This window comes from Protobothrops mucrosquamatus, unplaced genomic scaffold, assembly GCF_001527695.2.
Source record: "Protobothrops mucrosquamatus isolate PMUCROS unplaced genomic scaffold, P.Mucros_1.0 scaffold39, whole genome shotgun sequence".
NCBI lineage: Eukaryota > Metazoa > Chordata > Lepidosauria > Squamata > Viperidae > Protobothrops > Protobothrops mucrosquamatus.
Genome location: NW_015386421.1, coordinates 1,906,009 through 1,927,526, shown reverse-complemented (window position 1 = coordinate 1,927,526; position 21,518 = coordinate 1,906,009). Strand labels below are relative to the sequence as shown.

Genomic DNA, 21,518 nt, shown 5'->3' with positions numbered 1-21,518 from the left:
CCAGCTTTTTAAACTGAAACTGTGCCCTTTGGTTGTCAGATTCTCAATTTTAGTAGAAGGTCGAGTTAGTAGTCTTGTCCGCATAATGGTTGGCTTTGAATAAGACCTGCTAAGGAGTGTGTTGCTATTTAGTTCAGCATAACCAGAACAGTGTGTTGTACTCACATCTATCTGTTCCTGTGACCCAGTTTGTTCTGAAGGTTCTGCACCACAACTCCCCTGTCCTTCTGCTTACAGGTTTTCTCTCAGAGCTCTGCTGATTTCCTAGCAAGTGTTGGGTTTGCCTTTTGCTTCTGCGGAACTGCCATACTGCCAATAAGTTGTCCCTAATTGAAGGGATAAGCTTAGAGTATGTAAATAATTCCAATAAAATCAATATGCAGTACCATGGTATTAGGGTATCTGGTCCCATCCCCTGGTGGTTGGTTAGAACTTGGAACTTGGAATCAGTATTTGAGTGATAACCTACTAATGCCTGGTTTCATTAGGCAGAACTGTGGCATCAACACAGAAGAAGATGAGTCTCATGGTGCATGATGCTGAAAAGAAGAGTGGTTATCAGCAATCATGCTGGTCTTTCCCTATTAAAAATATTGCAAAGTTTTATACTTCCCAGTCAAGTGAACATTTTGACAAGCGTGAAAGGAACATAGTGTGTTGGGATGGCCATTAGAGTTCAAATGGATTCTAGAACTTTTATTCACTCACATCAATATTGGATTTGTCAATAGACTCTAGAATTATCTTCAGGGACCAAGTTTTTTTAAGATAAGTATCCAGTGCAAATATGCTAGTTCTCTAAAAGAAGCTGATGTCCAGTTAGTTCCTGCTTCTCTTTTTCTTCCCTGCTAGGATGCAGTCAGTTTCCCCTTTCTTATCCCTGGTGCTTGGCAGGGGAATCTGGGCGACATGCCTATTCCTTTGCACTTTCTTTCTGTTCTTGGGTTTCCAAGCTCCATGATTTTTGTATGTTTTGTTTCTTTAACTTGCTTCAAGCTGCTCATGTGCCTGCCCTCTCCAGCCCACCCTGTTGCACCCTCCCCCCCCCAACCCTTCCCTTACTCCTGTTTTCACTTGTAAATTCTTTCTGTATCACATAACTATATGATGTTAAGTTGCTGTTTGTATGATTTTTCTCTTCAGTTACATCTTTATTATATTTTTAGGGCCCAGGGATCATCCTGATATTGTTGATTCATTTATGCAACTCCTGGCACAGGTGTGTTTTAGTTTCTTATTCATTCACTTTCTGTTCTCTCTCTTTCTCTTTTTTAATTCAATTTAAACCTATTTTAGCTTTCTGTTGACAACGTTTTTCCTTTTAGTTGAATATCGAGTTTCTCATCTGTTTCCGTGGAAGTTGAAAACAAAACATTATCCCTTTTCTTAGGTATAAGTTTGTCCCTTCCTCTCTACATAGAAATGCAACAAGACTTCTAGATTGGATTTGGTTCAGGTCACGTGCTGTGACCTGAAACAGGAGGAACCTTTGGAAAATGGCGAATGCAGTTCAAAAACTTTCAAAAATCCATTTTGTATATGTTTGGCTGTTTGGCTCTACTGATTCTGAGCTCTTAACAAATCCAGAGTCTCCAGTTGTTGGGTAGAACTCAGTGATGTAGTGGGTTACATCTAAACTCCTAGGAGAGAAACCTGATCTAATGTGAGTAGCAGGAAATAACAAACTTGATTTGTGTAAGTGCTTTCAAAGTCTTTTGGTGCTCCATCCTTCTTCACTCTTGTTGAGATTTCCTAGGTTGTTTTTTTTTTTCTTTTCCAGATCATGAATTTTCATGCCATCTTGTCTCAAATGTTGTTGTAATGATGTAATGTACAATGCAGTGAGCAGTGAGGTACTGCTGGGATAATTCAGTTTGGGAATAAGTGGACCGTGAACTGCTTTTGGCTTGGATGAGCAATACCCTTACTGGAAATCAGCTGCAGCACTACAAATTAATGAGGCAGGGAAGGGCATGATCTTTGATATCATCTGGTTCTCCTGACTACAGCAAGATGCTCTCCTCTTGGCGCTGATTTATTGTTGCTTGATAAGTTTTTTTGTAGGCTGTGATGTGGAAAGTGTTTTAGCACCTAGCACCCCCTTGTGACAGATTTTAAAGCTTGCAGCCATCATGCAAATACATCTCACATTTTTTTTTCTTCTGCAGACCTAAAGATCTCAATACTTTTAAGAATCAGGGTATCACCTTCTTAAAAATGCTTTTTCTTCACCTGGTTGAGGAGGTATTATCTACTCATTTGCATTTAAGCACAAACAGTGAAATCAGTTGATAGTTTGTACATGTAACCCGTATGATGACTCTGTTCTTGGCATAGGTTTGAAAGAATATTGTTGTCTTGGGAGATACTGAGGGCTTAACCCCAACAGACTAAGAGAAAACCGAGTGTTTGTAAATTGGAAGAGCTTTTACAGAGGGTTTGAGAAATCACATTCTGAATGAGAAGAGGAAAGTCAAGGGTAGGCATGTCAAACTCGCGACGTCATGTGACGTCGCACAACGTATCGCGACTTTTTCCCCATTGCCGGCAATGGGGTGGGTGCGGTTTTAGTATGATGCATGGGCCGGCAGTTTGACATGCCTGGTCTAGGGGAAAGCAGTAGGGGGAAAAAACCCTACCTAGTCAAATTTCACCAACTGAGGGTCTCGCAGTATCTCAGAACTGTTTCACTAAGCAGAGAATAGCTCCAGAATCTTAATATTCAGGCTGCCTCTATCTACATCCTGCCATAAGATGTAACAAGAAGCTCCTTAAAAGCAAAAATAATAGGGGCCGAAGAAAATGGGATCTAAAAGGTTCAAAAGATTGTTTTCTAAAACTAAGAATTCTAGGAGAGATGATTATTTCATGGCTTTTCAACCGGTGGTACGCGTACCACTGGTAGTACTTTAGCACCTGGCAGGTGGTACACGACCGCTAGCCAAGTGTAGCGGGGGAGGGAATGAGCTAAACGGCACTGCACAGGCCTGGAGGAGATCAGCTGGAGCTGCAGGGTTCGGCAGAAGCCCCAGGATTTGCTCGTTCGGCTACATGCTGATTGGAGCTTCTGACACACCCAGAAGAGAAAAAGAGGAGGAGGGTGGAGAGAAGAGAATCTATAAAAGGAGCAGGTTTTGGCAGGAGAGGGAGGAAAAAAAACACGGAGAGAGAGAAGAGGCTTTTGTTAGCAAAGTGGTGAGGAGAGAGCGAGCGGCCTTTGTGAGCAAAGTGTGAGTGAGAGAGCAAGGGAGAGGCTTTTGCAAGCAAAGAGTGAAAGAGAGAGAGAGCAGCTCGTGAGCAAAGACTGAGTAAGTGAGCGAGCGAGTGAGAGGCTTTTGTGAGCAAAGAGAGAGAGCAAGTGAGAGGCTTTTGCAAGCAAAGTGTGAGTGAGAGAGAGGCTTTTGCAAGCAAAGAGTGAGTGAGTGAGAGTAAGCAAGGCTTTTGCTATACAAAGGGTGGGGGGGGCTTTTGCGAGCAAAGGGTGAGAGAAAAAGGGAAAAGTGAGGGGGAGAAGGGAAAAAGAAAAGAAACGGCATTGACTTCTGACTTCCTGTTGCAGTAGAAGAAAGCATTAACATTGAACCTCAATTTCTTATTTTCCATAATATTATAAACTAGCCATTTCTATAACAACAAATGAATTTAACCAGTAAAGCCCAAAATCCCCCCCCCTTTTTTTTTAGTCATCAAGTTTTTGACACCTTGCTAAGCACTGGTGGTACTCGAATATTGTCATGTCCTAAAAGTGGTACAATCTGTGAAAAGCTTGAAAAGCCCTGGATTATTTAACTACGGTAGATCTATGTTGAAGTTTTAAAATTTGAATGGATTGAGCTCTTATTCCATACTATAGTGTTTGTATTGTACTGTATCAACATATGCATTCCCTCCCCCATTGTCTTACTATTTGAATACATTTTTAGCACTAGAAAATTTATGAGATACTGACATTAGAAAAAGATTTATTGGGTTTTGTTGACATAGTTACTGTAGTACTGCTTACCGTTGCTCACTAGTTTGTTTCAACACTAATTAAAAATACAGATAGTCCTTGATTTATGATCACAGTTGAGCCCAAAATTTCTGTTGCTAAGTGAGACGTTTGTTAGGTGAGTTTTGCCCCATTTTATGAGCTTTCTTGCCACCGTTGTTTAAGTGAATCGCTGCAGTTATTAAGGTAGTAGCACAGTTGTTAAGTGAATCTGGTCTTTCCGTTGATTTTACTTGTCAGACAGTCGCAAAAGATGATCACATGACCCCAGGACACCCCGACTGTCATAAATATGAACCAGTTGCCAAGTGTTTGAATTCTGATCATGTGACTACGGGAATGCTGCAATGGTCATATGTGTGAAAAATGGTCATAAGTCACTTTTTTCAGTGGTGTAACTTTGAACAGTCATTAAACGAATGGTTGTAAGTCAAGGACTGGTGTACATTGGTGTACTACATTCTACAACTCAGAGCCTTTGGCATACCTGTCTTCTTCTGTTCTGGGGCCCAATGCCTTCTTTATATCCCTTATAGAGATGCTTTTCATTGCAGAAATAACAGTTTCTGTAATCATAGGCTTATCATCCCGATGCTAAATAATGAATAAAGGTACTCAGTGAGTGTACAGACAATAGTTAACAATATTTTTATATAGAGCTTTTGGAAGCTAATTTGCTTCAGCTCTAATACATTATGACCATGCTTTTTGAAATTCTGTCTTTCTTTTCTGTTCTGGCAATTTTTCAAGTATCTACTTTTCCCAAAAAGATGTAGAGCAGGAGTCCTCAAACTTTGGGCCGCGGCCCACTAGTGGGCTGTGAGCTATTTGCAACCAGGCCACAGAAATGGCACGTGCACATGCATTCCTACTTGTGCAAGCAGCAGGTGAACTTGTGCAGGTGTGCTCCATTTGCGGGAGCAGCCAACGCGTGTACACGCCACTTGCGCAAATGGAACTGCATGCACTTGCCAGCTGCTCACGTGGAACCATCCCCCTTCCCCCCACCGGTCCACAAAGCCAGAAAGGTTGGGGAGCTGTGGTGTAGAGCATTAAATCAATTTACGATGCCTATAAAACATTATTCTAGACTCCCAGATTTAACTTCATAGGATATCAATCAATCTGCAGAATAGACATTTCATTCTGAATAAGTCATAAGACATCAATAAGCTTCTAACAAAAAAAAAAACAGATTCTTTCAAAGACAGGGAAGTTATTAAACAGCATATCAGGCTTCTTTAAGAAATCCTTTCAAAATGCGTGTAGAGCAGATTCTTTTCATGTCTGCATAGTGGTTTTGATTGTGCCCTTGAAGAAACCAAATTATTAAAATCTTGTAAGGTGCCTGCATTTTCTTGCAAAATTTCATTCCTGCATACAAATAAAAGCAACATTTAAATTTTGTTCAAATAATTTTATGTTATAGTGGAACTAAATGTGGGACTAGATTCTCACTTAGTGCATCATGAGATAACTTACATTCCTGTAACTCTCCATACAGCTTAAATATCTGATAATTTCTTGAAGAAAACAGATTAAGTAATTATTAACTTTATGCTTTGTCTTCTGATCTTGCAGAACTACATGTGAGCTCAAAAGAACAATAAATAAAATACATTTACTAGTCAGTAGATAAAAAATCTCCATCTTCCAAGCACTTTGATAAAAATTGTTTGGGTCACAAACTTAAATGTATCAATAGAATCTGACAGATTGCCCCATGAAAAACACTAAAGTATATATGACATAAATGAAAGAACCCTACAAATATTTAGGATGACCGATGTTTTATATTTGTGTCACATGAAGCGGAGCTTCAATTGGTGATGTAAATGAAACAGACTGGAGAAATATGAAAAAGTGTTGCTTGTTTTATTTATGTATTTATTATCAATATAAGTATATTATAGAAAATTCTGAATCAGTATTAATCATCTATGTTTTTGAATTATAGATGAGATTTTTAAGAATGGTTTAAGTTAAAAAAATCATTTCCTAGAATTTGATGACTCTCTAAAACAGGCAAGAATATACTGTAATAAGAACACATTATTAAACTTTTCTTATACAGTATTTTTTATAGTCTGTTTATGGACAAAACACCTAATTTAACAAATGCTGTTTTTTATACTCTACACCAGAGGTCCCCAACCTTTTGGGCACCAGGGACCGTTCCGTAGAGAAAGGTTTTTTTGCAGACTGGAGGGGGTGTGGTTTTGCGTGCTGCCTGCATCTTGCGGATGGGGCTTCGCTTGTTTGGACAGACTGGTTTCTGGCATGCCGTGGACTGGTGCTGGTCATGGACTGGGGGTTGGGGACCCCTGCTCTACACAACTAGTGGCCCCTTTTCAAGCATGTTCTCTTAAGTCACATTAAGTTAAAATGCCCTGGGTAGATTGCCTTACTAGCCCAGGAGAACATTTAATCTATTTGCAGTGAAAACCTCTGGCATTAATTTCATTAGAAGCCATCATTGGGAGATTGAAATGCTTATACCTAGCAGAATTATCAGTTCTCTAGAATAAAGAGATTGACAAAATAATTTTATTGCCTTCCCAACCAACTGAACCAGAATACTGTTTTCTTTTATGACCTTATAATCCCTTGTATCAGGGTGGAGTTGGGGCGACTGAATGGAGCTAAGTATTTACTGTCTGGATACCCTTCCTGATGCCTATGCAAAGCTCACAGCAGATATTTTCTCTTTGTGTCCAGAGAGAAATATCTGCCGCTACCTAGGATCGAACTCACAAAGCTCCGCCTCTAGGCCACCACACTGTTCTGAACTAGAATATGGTATTGGAATATAATTACACCACAACTCTCTTTTCATTATTCCCAATTTAAAGATAATCCAATAAGGCTGATTTGCCTTAGGATTTATTAATATTAAATTAAATGATGAGCCTAAGTTTGATATGATTCGCAGTTGGTTCTCCTCAAATTGGGAAGCTGTATCAACTTTAATTATTCAAAACAGAGTAGGCAACCAGGTACCTCTAATCTTCTGGCTTCTAGTTTTTATAGATATTTACTGTTGGCCATAGGGGTGGCTTAAAAATATCTGGAATACAACAGGTTGCATACATACATACTTAAAATATCAAAACTTTAAATCACAAGTCCTTCAAATAGGCTTCCACATCCTAGTTTTGACATACAATTATATATATTTTTAATTTCAAGGGCAGTTCAGATAAAGAGTAAATCTAAAAGTGTAAAATATTAAGAACCAGCAAATAATTTTCTGGACAACTGTATACTAGTCATTCCCTCTGAGCCCTAGGAAGAAGGTAACAACAAACAATTTCTGAATTTCTGCCTACAAAACTGTAAGGCTTTCCATGTAGTTGTCAGGAGTGAAGACTGAGTTGAAGGCAAATAAAGAACATTTCTGGTGATGTATTTTCATGAAACTTATTTGGTGTTCATAGAAATTAATTATTTACCATTTTGCTTGTTTTTCTTTGAATATAAAAAGATTGCTATAAAAATTTACAAAGGTATATTGTGACAGAGGTGTATTTCGTTCTCCATTTGGCATTGCTTTCTGTGTTGTAAGTGCCAGATATGATTCAACATACTTGCTTTTCATTTAAAGTTGCTATAAGATATATATCTAAATAAAAAGTTGCGTGCATATGGTAAGAAAGCAGACTTTTTCTAGTAAAGTAATGGCAAAATATACTGTTGAAATTCATAAAACTTTTAAGATAGTTTTAGCAATGTAAAATTGTTACAAAGTCTACAATTTAACACCAAGGAGGTTAAAAGAATGCTTAGAACAAATGAGAGTAAAATAGTTTGTTTCTTTCATCAGGAAAAGGAACATGACTAATCTGATTGCTTTTGTTTGTAAGTGAAACAAAGAGAGCAAGAAGAATAGAACACAAAGATATAATAACAAGTCATTGCAGTTAAAAATATTATCTTAGAAATCCAATTGCTGTTCATTATGCAACAGCACTTGTAGTATTTTAATGATAGAAAACCTGCCTAACAATGTGGTTAGAGAACAGATCCATTTGTACTAGAGATAGAAATGCCATAGTTACTCAGGCACAGGAGTTGGAGCTGTTGTCCATGGTGCTGAAAGATTCGTTGCTGTTAATGGTATCTTGAAAATCCTGTTGTTCTGCATCATAGAAAAGACCTACTACTTGTATTGTTTTAGTGATCACTATACTTCAGTTGTATAGAATTTGATTAGGCGATACGGAATTTGCTATTTGGCTAAAGCTTTGTGCTTGGGAATGTCATGATAACTCAGACTTCAGGACAAAAGTACAGGAACTAGGAATTGCAATCCATACTGCTGACAGACTATGTGATGTTCTTGTTTCTACTTTCTGTGATATTGTAATATGTTTCTAGGCAAATGTAGATATAAAAAAAGTAAACCCAAATACTTAGTATCTAATTAATCCTTATCCTGGTTATCTAGAGTGGAATTTCTATTCCTGGGTATATCATTATTTGTAACAAAGTAGGAATACTAGAAAGCTGTTTTCCAGATAATAATTAAATTTCATGTTTCTTCAGAGGCTTCTCCTTGCCTGGACCCCTGTGCTCTTGAATTATAAAGACACATTCATCTTATAATAATTTCCCTTTTTCCCAGTCCTGGGTTACTGTGTTTTATAGCTGATGGCCAGGTAAGTTGCACATGCAAGCCTTTGCCAATGGTTCCTGTGTGGCAATTGCTTGTCCATGGCTTGCCAGAGCTGTGTTTATTGTCTATGTATATATGTGTACCTTGCAGGCACTCAAACGGAAACCTGATTTGTTCATGTGTAGCAGCCTGGATGTCAAAGCAGTATTCCATTGTGGTGAGTAGGCAAGCGCCATAGACTGAATTGCTTTAAAATCACTGTGGGAAATGACTTAGACAAATGGGTAACAATCCTTACAAGTTGAGATGATTGTAAAGAACGGGGGAAAGTTCTTGATATGGAAATGTCCGCAAAATTAATCAAAATCCATTGTAAAGAGACTTTAGGGAGAAAAGCTTACTTTTTTTTCCCGACTTACCAAAAAATCTGTAATCATACAAGCTGAATATTTATTGCTTCCTTCTAGCTGTGATCTCTCTGAAGTTTCCTGAAGCACCAACTGTCAAAGCTGCCTGTGGCTTTTTTGTGAGTATTTGTCTTTGGTAGAGTAGATCCATCGTTGGCTAGTGGCACCATAGAACCATAATATGAAAAGCAGTTGTACTGGGACAGAGCAGAAGAACATCCAAACTGAAGAGTGAGAGCCTCTCCCAAACTGAACAAAAGGACTTGCTTTCGCTATTGCTTCTTGGGGATATCTCTTTTTATGTACTTAATGTTTGTATTAAGGCTTGTAAATAAAGTGGCAATCTCCCCATTATATTTATTTAAATTCCGTCTATAGGAGAGGGATATTTCCTGTTTGAAATTTGAAGGTTTTGTTCTGATATTTTGCCCACTTAGACCTTTTTGTCCATTTGTTTGTTATAGACTGAATTACTGCCACGCTGTGGGGAGATTGCACCTGTGGGACAAGTGGTGCATGAGAATGGCAAAATGTTGCTACAAGCTGTAATTGAGGTAAGCCGTGTGTCTTTCACAATCTGGCAACAATGAAAAAGGATAATTGGGAAACATGCTGCTCACACAGAAGCTGCATTTTCTTTTAATTACTTTAATTAATCTTATTAATTCAGTTTCCGTGTTATCAGAATATTTACAGGATTATCTGCAGCATGATTCTGTCCACGGTTACATTCACATAAATTCCACTAAAGTAAGTGGAGCTTATTCCCAAGTATGTGTGCATAGGATTGAAATCTGTTTAAGGCTGGGGCTTTAAATATTCTGAAGCACTCAGCCTGGCCCTTGGTGTAATCTACTGGCATCTTCATATGACATAATGTAAAGCTCACCCTGCAGTACAGTCTTTTGCAAGATTTGACTGGATTTGCTCGATCCTTGCAGGGTATAGGTGGCCAAGCTTCACGAAATTTGATGGATCATTTTGCTGAGATCCTTTTTGCTCTCAACAAGCATTGCTTCAGTTACCTGAGTGTGTGGATCAAGGAAGTGATGCAGCAGGATGGCTTTCCATCCACCCGTGTCAGCCCTGAGCAAAAGGACATTTTTAGCCAACAAATTCTCAGGTAAGTTTCTTATTTTATTTATTTATTATTTATTTATTAATAATATTTGCAGAGAGACAGAATTGTGGAATAATTAATTTGAGTAGGCTCTATAAATATTATTCCATGCATTCTATCTAGTGCCTAGTTCTTTGAATTCTCAACAGCTTTATCCTAAATTCTATTTTAGTAAATTGTTCAATTGAAGTCCAGATGATGAAAATCTTTTTTTTTATTGAAAATTTTATAAAATTTTACAATATAAATCCCCCCTTCCCCTTCCACCCCCCTCCCTCCCCCCTCACTTCCCAGTGCCAATCACAGGGTTAACAATAACATAATCATACTCTAATTAACATTAATCAACTATTAAAATAACCTATCTATAACCTCCTTTAACTCTCTTTTAAACAGTACAATTATTAAAAACAATAATAATAACAACACTTTAATAATTAGAAATAATACTAAATAAAATATTCTAACCTTTGCATAACAATAATACTCTAAAATTTACTCAAAAACCAAATGATATTTTTTAGTCCCATACAGATGATGAAAATCTTAATTAGCCCTATACAGCTAAGTCTCTTGAAGAATAATTCACTTAATTAATATTTTATAAAAGAAACAGCACTTATAGTATATTACTTTAATATACTAAAAGTGTACAAGTTATTTGTATAGAGTTCAGTACAAAAAAATGGTACACAGAAAATATATTTTCTCCTTTTTCTGTCTTCTATAGCCTATGGTGCTACACTTGTAGGCAAACCAGCTGGAGTGCATGTTTTTTTTTCCTTTGGGGTGTCCCACCACTTTTCCAAAGTGAAAAGCTACTGGTTAGCTAAGATCAGACAAACCCCTCAAAAGTGGTCCAGCTTAACTGTTCCTGCTTATGCTTCACACTATATGCCTGCAAATATGCCTGTTCTGGAGCCAGATGACATCACTAGAATGGTGGCTTGCATTTTAATAGAGCTTGCTGATAATATTTGGTGCCCAAGAGCAGAAGGCTTCAATTCTTCAGTCTAATTGTCATTGCTCCTTGTAGACAGGGGGTGTAATAATCCCTCCTGAAGTATATGCTGAAAGGCTATAGGAGATTGGGGTTCCACATGTTGGCCCTTCTTAATGTCTCCTTGATTCTACTCTGAAAGACATTATGTAGACCTTTGCTTGAATATGAATATCCTTCAGACATCATAGATTCTGCTTTATCAGGATCTGTGGCTACAAATATTATATGCATTTTCTAAATGCACATAGAACTTGTGAATGAAAGCAAATATACATGTCCCAGGATAATGCTGCAAGATCCAATCTTGGTCGGTCACCGGGACCAAAGGTTTAGTCTTCTGAGCTTTTGGACTTGTGCTGGAGCTCATCTACAGGAAACTTCTCCTTACTGGAATGTGCACATTCCGGTAGAAAAAAGTTCCCCGAGGATGGGCTCCAGTACGAGTCCAAAAGCTCAGAAGACTAAACCCCTGGTCCCGGTGACCGACCCAGATTGGATCTTGCACATAGAACCTGTTTCAAGATCTCCCTGCTCTATGCCCGCTTAGGTCTGGGATTAAAAGAATAGAAGCCAGCACACATGACAAATCTGTGGACTAGACTAACATGTATACTTCTGTTCTGTACTTTTTAATCCACATTTGTACCTAAAAAAAGTTCCAGTGAGTATGGCAACAAGAATAATTGTTTGGGGCATATCTAAATGGACTGCTCCGTCTGTTGATTCTTTATTGGCAAGTCCTGAAACTTTACAATCTATCATCTTTTAGTGTTACGTGCTGATATTTCATCATCCCTCCTTTGTGTTAGCAGAGAACGTGTGAACAAACGACGCGTGAAGGAGATGGTAAAGGAATTCACATTACTTTGCCGAGGACTGCATGGTACTGAATACACAGCAGACTACTGAGGAGACCTGTGTGGCAAAAGACTGCAGCATGAACAGATCCGGTTTTATGCCATCGCCTGAAGCTGCTACCAAATTAGCTGATAGAATGGTAACTTTATAATTAACCTACCCTGGTTGCTCCTCTCAAGAACAAGCTGTTTCCAAATCCCTTCTGCATATTCAGAGCTAACAGGCTCAAGGACATCGAGCAGAGGTTGGAGCAGAGCTGGACGGTCCCGTGCCAACCGCAGGACTAGTGTACCAATTGCCACTTTCCCCCTTGGCACGCTCCTGTAGAAGTGTCTGTGATATTGTCTATTTCTAAAGAGTCTACCTTTTACTTGCATGAGGAAGCTTGTGTCTGATTGAAGTGAAGGTCCTCCTGCCTTGAATTTACATTAAGGCTACTTCTAAGCTGCTGTGGTTGGTCTCCTGGGGAAGCGGCATACTTTAGGGGCAATATGGGCAGGGATGGAATACAGCTGTAGCAGAGGCAGTTTACAAGAATATGATCTGCCCTAGCGTGATTGGTGCAATAAATAATACTAAGAGTCCAACAAGGTATCACAAAGAGGCAACACCATCTTTTTTTTTGCTGTGGCATTCCTCGGAGTGCTGGCAAGTATGCTACATTACCTCTTTAAATGTTGCTGCTGCTGCTGCCACCTCTGCACATTCTGCAGGACATCATCTTATAATACATTAGCCTCTTCACAGATACGAATAAGTGAATGTGAGGGTTTCGGTCTGTTGTAGGGAAAGAGTTGCAGCTACCTTCATGAATGGTTTGGAAACCCTTTGCGTTATCTCTGCTACTGTCAATTGATATGTAAAATGGATCTGGGTTGCAACAGACCTGGTAAAGCTGGAATGAAGACAAGAATTTTTTCGTATAGGAAATTCTTGACATCATAAAGATTGGGGATTAATTAAACTAAACCACTTTACAACCTAGAGTCCATTTCAGTGGCAATATATTAATGCAACTTCTCTTCTATGGGCCTAGTTTAACCAGATTTCATACAGACTCCTAACTCAGGTTTGCTGCTGATCCTTTTCCTATGTCCAGCACTGGGTAGGTTAAAGTTAATTCACACAAAAATCATCTTTGCTGTATTAATGAAACTTAAAAAACATTTAAACACCTATTACCTAAAGAACAATATCTAAATATCGGTGTGAAAAGTACAAGGAATTTATGTAGACTTGGCAGATGTTTCTGCATAAAAGCACAAAAAGCACATTTTGGGAAAGAAAAACTATTATGGGATAATGTAATAGGAAATTAATTGAACATCTAAGTTCTTACATAAAATAAGCATGGTAACAGAGTTAATTCTGCACACCATGATACATCAACTATGATGTAAAGTGGGGAGAGATTGAAGAACCCATCCTGGAAGAAATCATGCTTGTGGAAAGACCATATTTTTAGGAGACTCTTTTTACTACTGATAGGGGCTAAATTAGTGTTTTGCTGGTATCTGAATAATCTTGGACTCATCCGATCCAAAGCTCTTCCTCTAACCAGTGGAAGTATTTTTATGCCTGTTGGAACCATTCATCTTTAAAATGCTTCACTAGAGCAAAAATATGTGCGGTAGGGAAAAAACCACTTCCTCTCTTGGTTGCATTTGAGGTAACACGGCTTTGGAAGTGAAGACTCACGTACTATTTAATTCCCTCCCCACTTCTTTAAAAAGGATTGTTCCCTAATACATACTTCTACATCAAATCTTGAAAACGGGATGTTCTAACTTCTATTACAGTTCTTCAGTGAAAGAATTGTTCTAACATAATCAGATGTTTTTATTCTGAGTCTTGAAAGCAAAGTGCAAACCCTGTGCAAGTAATTTCTGCTTTCAAGGGCAAGAAGAATGAATCCTTGTGGTCTTTTTTCCCCCCTCTGGCATGGCATGACTATAGATAAGTAATATACTACAAAGAATGATTCATTTCTGAACATGGAGAAGAGACAGATTTTTGAGGAAGAAGACTTGGTGAACAAATGATGAATTCCATTTCCATATCCAAACTTAGCTTCATAACAGCTATACCGTGTGCCTTGTGGTGGGGTTTATAGACTATAGCCTACCTGGTTGTTCAGCACTGTTGCTTTCTTAGCTATGTCAGCCTTTCAGTCTACAACATAAAGAAATTTTATGATCTAGATGAACATGAGACATTGAACAGGTGCCTGAAAAATTGAGAAGCACAGAATACACACGCACATTGAAATCGACCTTGAACAGAACCAGCCTTAAGCTATTCTGTTTGATGAGTATTTTGCCTTACCTTCTTGACCATGTGAGAGGTTTAGAGGTGTTGTTGTCACCATTTTGTATCTCACATTTTCACAATGGATAATCATGAAAAATAGCTTATGTGGTTGTTTCCAAGGCCTGTCTACATAAGAGTATCTCCAATCACTCCAACAAAACAGTCTAGGAGAAATAGCTATGGTTGGGTACTAGGTATGTTATCATGAAATTATACAAGGTAAAAGTTTGCTAGGATTCTTCTGAAGGAAATTAATCTGTACACTAGAAATGTTCCTCCTCCAGCTGTAAGAAGTGAGCAAAAATCTCACTTCTTACTTCAGATCCATTTGGCTAAAGTTTAGTAGTAGTGAATTACTTCCAGCAAAAGTAGGCAAATTTCTTATATTTCTTTGCCATGTACCAAAAGTATTTCTATCTTGTTTCCCTGGAGTTTATTTTCCTGGAATATTTTATATCAGTTTGTAATTCCATAATTTTCACTGTTTCTTCTGCTGAAAAACTCCTATTGCTGTATTACATCTCTAAGAGTCCCTTACACTAAGTGTATTTTGCATTAGCATTCTTCAATATTGCTTCCCGCTCCAATAGCCCTCCAGTGTTCAGATACAGAAAGTGGCATAGTTAGACACAGCATCTTATGGAACAGAGATGGCAAAGTAATGCTTCTGTTCAGGATACGTCTTATTTAGTGCTAATGGGCTGGTGGACACCTCTGCTTGCCAAACTTCCTTCTCTGCCTGTTTTTCCCCCCAATTTTGAAAATGAAATCCTAATATGCCGTTAAACAAAACATCAGTCTCAAGTATAATCTAGATTTCCAATAGTGCCTCTTGGCCTCATGTAGACTCCAGAATCCACAGTGGCTATGAGGTTATGCAGTACTTGCAAAGTGTTTTGCTTTGTCAACATTTCAGTGGAAATAATCCTTTGAAGCTTCATTTAGTAATAACAAGCTCAGTGCACAGCACAAATACAGTAGCAGCCTTAGTAAAGCCAGTTGAGATCAAATCTGGAGTCTTCATCAAGTCAGAACAACAAAGCTCCATGAGATGCTTCACCAACTTGAGGTAAAGGGACATACCTCCACTAGGCAAGATACTTCTCTGGGAGGCATTGTGGATTATCTGCCTGCCCTTTGAAAGAATGCCTACCTGGTCAAAACCAAAGGACAAAAATAAGCTGAGATACTGATGATGAAGCAACTTCAGTTTGGCTCCCTAGGAAGTGGGTGTTTTGTGACTTTCCAGATTCCAGTGGACATTTTTAGACATTTGTAAATTTCAAATATGCCTACTAACTCAAAAATTTTGAGATACCTTGCATGATGGGAGTACATAAATGTAGCTTGAATTGACTTCATGCCATCTTGTGGAAGCTAATTGGTTTGACTTCACATTAAGGATGTAATAAAAAAACAATATTATTTGTGAAAAGAAATGTAGAAAAATCCATGTGCTGGATGACAAAAGTGCATACTAGGTGCTTGTGTATTTTTATGTTTCCCTGTGAAGGAACTTTTATGCATAAACACAATTTTACTCATTTTAATAGAAAACCTTTCTGTGCCAATACAATTATGGCCAAAACAGCACTATTAAGAAATAAGAGAGAGCTTGGCATGATTTTATGATTTTCAAATCCTTTTATAAAAGCTTCCTACAAGCAACCATTTCAATATCCAATGAAGACTGAGCATCATTAAACGGAACATTGGTTGAAAAAGAAAATGGAAGGAGGTGAAAATCCTAGAGGAGGAAGTGGCCACCTAGAAGCCTGAACAGAAGCATTCCAGTTGGGTGGAGAAAATATAGCTGGGGCCTGGCAATAGTTTTGTTGCAAACAGACCAATTAAAGTCTGTAAGATTTAAATTGGAGATTTCCAATAACAAGTAGTCCACCATCCATCTAGATAATTCTATTGTCAATCTGCTCTTCTAGACTCAATGATCTTTAATATTTGCCCAACATTTATTCTTCTGTATAGAATTTTATTTGGTCCCCTGGGGGTTACAAAGATCAAGATTAGGGTTATGCATGCTTCAAAGATGATTTGGAAGAAATACTTAGAATCTTACATAAGCATAGCATCTCTGTTATCCATTAAAGAGGCCCATGCAATGCAGTTCGTTCAACCTTTCTTTATAGAATATTTTTATACAGTACCTTTATTCATTCTTGTGACCCTCTTAGCTAATTTCTCTTTGTCAACATATTTAAGTGTGATCTCCAGAAAAGGACACAGTGCTCTGGAATAAAATGGAACTATGGCTACTTGTTACTTGGAGACTATGCTTTTATTAATTCAGTCTGGGAATTACATTAGGTGTTTTTTTTTTCTTTTTTAGCAATTGCATCACTGCTGACTTCAGCTTGTGATCAGTAATGCTCACCCTACTGTTCAGCATAGTCTAAGCTTCTAATCAACAGAAATTGCAACTGAGGACTAGTTTAAACAACATGGATATCTATAAGTTGGCCACTAATGTGGATTAACATTTGTCTCATCATTGGATAAAAAACTTCAACACACTTTTTTCAGCAGAGATCAACACTTGTTTTTTTTTAAAAAAATATTCCTCTATTAAAATAATAACATGGCACTCTACTTAAAATCTGTTGAACTGTCCATCAACATATTGCAAAAAATGCTAACTTAGCCCACTTTATGCCCTGTACAAATAAGACTGTCAACAAATTCAAAAAGATCCATGTTCCATTAACCCATCCAAATCCAGCAAAGAATGAAGTCTGTTATCTGGCCAATGTCTTTTATATTCAGGGTTGGTCATCCACAAGGCTCATCTTCATAGGCAATGGCAATTCCCCGTCGTCCCACAATAGCTTTTTTTACTTCTGTTTGGCCCAGCTGTTGCTCCAGTCCCCGCCAGCTGCGGGACTCCAAGAATGAGGCTAAGATACAAAAATATTTTGCCAACTTTATTCCAAAGGCCACACAAGCTAAAAGTTATGAGAAACTGGTATATTGGTAGGGCATTATCTTTGAGAAATTGATTATATTGATAGGGCATTATCATATTTACATTATGAATCAGAAATACTGTGTGGGAGGACATTGGTTAGGCCGTTTATCCTAGCTCTACCTCCATTAATTGCCTACTTGCAACTATGAATGGATTCAGGTAGTAGCAATGAAGGAATAAATAGTTATTTTATCAGCCTCAGTTTTTGAGATTCCACAATAACTACATCTTTAAATAATTGATTAATCAAAAGAAAAGTACCAAGTGAGGTGGTTTTTTGCAACTGAAAGAGCATTACCCCCAAGCCACATACCTGCTGGGCTGATCTGAGATACAGTCTGTAAATGGTTGCGGCACATCACAGCTGTGCCAGAATTTGGCTCTATATCTGATATCCGGAAGGGATCAATAGAGCGCAGCTGTCCAGTGATCAGTGAAATGCTGGGTTCGTTGTTGGTCTTTTCTGGGAAAAGGACATGGTCACAAGCTCCTGGAGATAAGAGAAAACAAGTACAGTATTAACTAAGTTTCATTACTTACAAAATGATACTCTATTATATATTCAAAGACTGAATCAAGCATGCAGACCCTGATTAGAGTCTTTCCTAACTGAGTGTGGGGATATGAATGGCAAAGAATTTGTGGGTTACTCTGGCTGTGGCTGACCAATAGCAGGACAGGACCAAAACAACAACAATAATAATAAATGTTGGAAGGGACCTTGGAGGTCATCTAGTCCAATCCCCTACTCAGGTAGGAAACCTTATACCATTTCAGACAAATGGCTGTCCAGTCTCTTCTTAAAAACTTCCAGTGTTGGAGCATTCACAACTTCTGGAAGCAGGTTGTTCCACTGATTAATTGTTCTAACTGTCAGGAAATTTCTCTTTAGTTCTAGGTTGCTTCTCTCCTTGATTAGTTTCCACCCGTAGCTTTTTGTCCTGGCTTCAAGTGCTTTGGAGAATAGCTTGACTCCCTCTTCTTTGTGGCAACCCCTGAGATATCGGAAGACTGCTATCATGTCACCCCTAGATGGAATCTTGATGGATCTTGATGGAATTCTCTAATAATTTCATATTTTTAAACTTCCTTATCATGAAAACGTCTATATTTTAAAAGGAAGAACAAATACTCTTGACTCCCAGGTTTGCGTAAGATTCCTAATCTTTTTTGTGACAAAACAGCACCATGGTTTCTAGTGATTTTGAGGGTGAAAATACATAGAAATCAAGAGTAAATCCTAAAAAAGGATTAATGGTGTCCAAAAATACTACTTCCCCATGCCATGCACACACAGACCCCACATTCAACTTGGAAAATACAGCAGCTCTATTAACTTTGTAACATCATGCTATAGGGTATTACAATCTCTCTTCAACGCTTTATGCCCAAAGTATCAAAAGTTCCCTGTATTTATAATAAAGCACTCCTGTGCTTCCAGAGGAAAGCTTGAAAGTACACAACTAAGCAACTTTTTCATCAGTCAGAAATTAAGGGAATCAAAGGTCTCTTGAAAATGAACACTAAGCAATGACTGTTATTCATGCTCATTTTCTGAATCAGGGCATCTGGTATTACCTGGCAGAAGGTGGCGAAAGTCTGTAACATAGCGGCCTGTCCAAGTCCGTGCTGGATTGCATGCTATTTCCAACTCGTAGGGCGTGATCAGGGGTCGATAATAATCAGTGGAATTAAGCAAGGAATTCTGTGGGCAAGCTACCAGTACAAAGATATCCACCTCTAGAAAGTTTGCCAGTTTTGCAGGATTAGGTTTACCCACAGCCAGCGTGTAGGCACGTTTTCCAGCACGGTGAATGATTTGGCGAAGATGCTCCAGAACAGACAAGTAATCTTCTACTCCAAGAGTACCTACCACAATACCCACTACTTGAGCATCTCGTGCCCGTTCCACTAGGTAAAGGCGTCGTCGCAGGGCCCGGTTCACATCCAGTGTTTCCCACCGGCCTTGTCCTGTCCTAGGATCAAAAGAACTAAAGGGACACTGGTTCCAACTCAGCATGAAGTTTGTAAGTTCTGGTCCTTCAGAACCTATATAGAACATACTGTAGTTTTCAAGACCATGATGTTCGTCTATTATAAAGCATCGTCCAAACTGCTGTATCATTCCAGAAATTGGCTGGCTTGGATCGAGATTTTTTTTACTATCCAACTGAGCAAAAACAACATTGGGATAAATTGATTGTAGCTTACAGGCCAGGTCATCTAAGAGAGGAAGTACAGAGAAAAAGTCATCCACCTGTAATATTTGAGCAAATACAATTTAACCTAATGTATCTGCAGTTTCCCCAATACCTGGCAATTCTCTGGTAACAACAGAGAAAGTTCCTTCAATCAGACTAGAGACTGCAAGCAAAGCTAAAAGCTGGGTTAGCTGAGATACATCAAGATGAACGAGAATTATGAGCAAAAATGATCAAAGATATTCTTTAAAGATATAGCTAATACTGGAGAACTCATAGTGCTATTTCATTTAAAATTATTTGATTTTTCATATTGTTTTCTTCAGAAATTAGTAAAAGCTCTTGGCAGGAATTTTCAAATTTTCAAGTCTTCTTCATTCTGTCCCTGGCTTGATTCAAATTACAAAACTATAAACAGCAATAACAGTAAAGCATGTTGCATGGTTTTGACTTAATAGTTAATTCTAATAGCTTAGCTGTAAGAAACACACATTAGACACAAAGTCAGGATTGGCAGAATGTCAGATTTTAAGACTAGAAATGAATATGTTATTTCTACGGGAACCTTCCCAACCTGGCCTGAAATATCTCTTGTCTACCTATGTTCCCCCTCCAACATACCTTTGCAGTGTATCTGTGTCCACACAACAATCTTCCTAAACTTACCAATGGCGTGAAAATATGCAGATTCACTCAGTACAACCACATAGGCTTGAAGGTCAGGGTACAACTCCTGGAAGACTTCCACACATCGCATTGCATCTAGCTGTTCCTGGCAAAATATGTGTAATACTGGCAATTTGCGACAAGGACTCAAACAGGCAGGGCCATAGTGCACTATAGCCTCGGCACCCACATGTTCTGCTGCCACTTCATCTACACAACAGCTAAAGAAAAACAACAGGATTAGCCATAGAAATCCAAGGACACATTTCATTAAACAACAACCAGTCCCAGCATACAGAAAATTACTTTCTTTGTACTGAAAGTGGCCACCCAGATACTAGACTCCAACTAGAATCAACCCTGGAAACATGGTCAATAATAAAAGACTGAGATTTATAACCCCATAAAACCTTTCACTCCATTTCCTTTCATTATAACATTCCATTGCATTGGAAGGAATAAAAATGTCAATGCAAACTTACCCTTGTATACTTAATTTTAATTTCCTGTGTTTACTGAAGTCTAGTCCTAATTAAATGCATATAAAATTCTCATTGGAGACTTCATGCTGTCTTTACAACAGCTGGATCTTCCTATGACCTTACCTGCCATATGATGTGTCTCCCAAGACATACATCTTGGCACCAGTTGCTGTTTCCATCCTTGCAGCAACCTCTGCTGAATCTGGCAAAAGTTTATCAGGAAACTGAAGAGCAATCTATGGCAAGATACCAAGTTTATTCAAAATATTTCTACTATACGTATGTCAAACAAAATAAATGTGCATTTATTTACTCTCCCATCAATTTCTATCAGCATTGCATTGTAATTGTATTGTCTTTCTCGTAAGATGCAATAGAGTATATCCAATTCCAGAGGAGAACCGGAATCTTTATGTCAGGTCACAAACTAGCTCACCTTGGTGAAGCCATTGTCAGATACAAAAGCAGCTGCTCTCTCCAGTTCATAAAAATCCTCTATCCCCAAAACTGGAAGACGACCACCTGCTTCTGTAGTAATCAGAGTCCGCTGAATCACTTCAGCTCCATCATTGCTGAATGCCGTTGCCATGAGGATCTAAATCCAAAATTCAAAAAGTCAAATTATGTTCAGCCATAAGGATAATCCAACTTTGGCTCCACAAGCCTGATATATATTTATTTTATTATTTATTTATTTATTAATTTAATTTATATCCCGCCCTTCTCCTTACGGACTCAGGGCGGCTAACAACCAGATAAAACACTAATCCCCAAAAACTACAATTTAAAAACATAAGTAAAAACAAATATTAGTAATTTGGTCAAGTTAATATAAAATTGCTTTAAGACCCCATTAAAATTTTCCCCTAGGCCAGTCCTGCA

At 38.3% G+C, this 21,518-nt stretch overlaps 2 protein-coding genes across 2 annotated transcripts in view; one reads left to right on the top strand and one right to left on the bottom strand.

The window, feature by feature from the left end:
- IPO13 (importin 13) overlaps window positions 1-12,978 on the top strand; it is a 55,240-nt gene extending 42,262 nt beyond the window's left edge. The window contains exons 15-20 of the mRNA XM_029283214.1: window positions 1,167-1,219; window positions 8,757-8,823; window positions 9,074-9,132; window positions 9,478-9,567; window positions 9,955-10,136; window positions 11,946-12,978. Of these exons, the coding sequence (XP_029139047.1) occupies window positions 1,167-1,219; window positions 8,757-8,823; window positions 9,074-9,132; window positions 9,478-9,567; window positions 9,955-10,136; window positions 11,946-12,045 (551 nt within the window). The 3' untranslated portion in view covers window positions 12,046-12,978. The remainder of the gene's footprint in view (window positions 1-1,166; window positions 1,220-8,756; window positions 8,824-9,073; window positions 9,133-9,477; window positions 9,568-9,954; window positions 10,137-11,945) is intronic.
- A 2,950-nt stretch (window positions 12,979-15,928) lies between these two features.
- Window positions 15,929-21,518, bottom strand: part of DPH2 (diphthamide biosynthesis 2) — a 5,906-nt gene continuing 316 nt past the window's right edge. Inside the window, exons 2-7 of the mRNA XM_015811353.1 lie at window positions 21,073-21,231; window positions 20,760-20,872; window positions 20,155-20,375; window positions 18,866-19,510; window positions 17,601-17,777; window positions 15,929-17,216 (exon numbers count right to left, since the gene is read on the bottom strand). Of these exons, the coding sequence (XP_015666839.1) occupies window positions 17,092-17,216; window positions 17,601-17,777; window positions 18,866-19,510; window positions 20,155-20,375; window positions 20,760-20,872; window positions 21,073-21,225 (1,434 nt within the window). The 5' untranslated portion in view covers window positions 21,226-21,231 and the 3' untranslated portion in view covers window positions 15,929-17,091. The remainder of the gene's footprint in view (window positions 17,217-17,600; window positions 17,778-18,865; window positions 19,511-20,154; window positions 20,376-20,759; window positions 20,873-21,072; window positions 21,232-21,518) is intronic.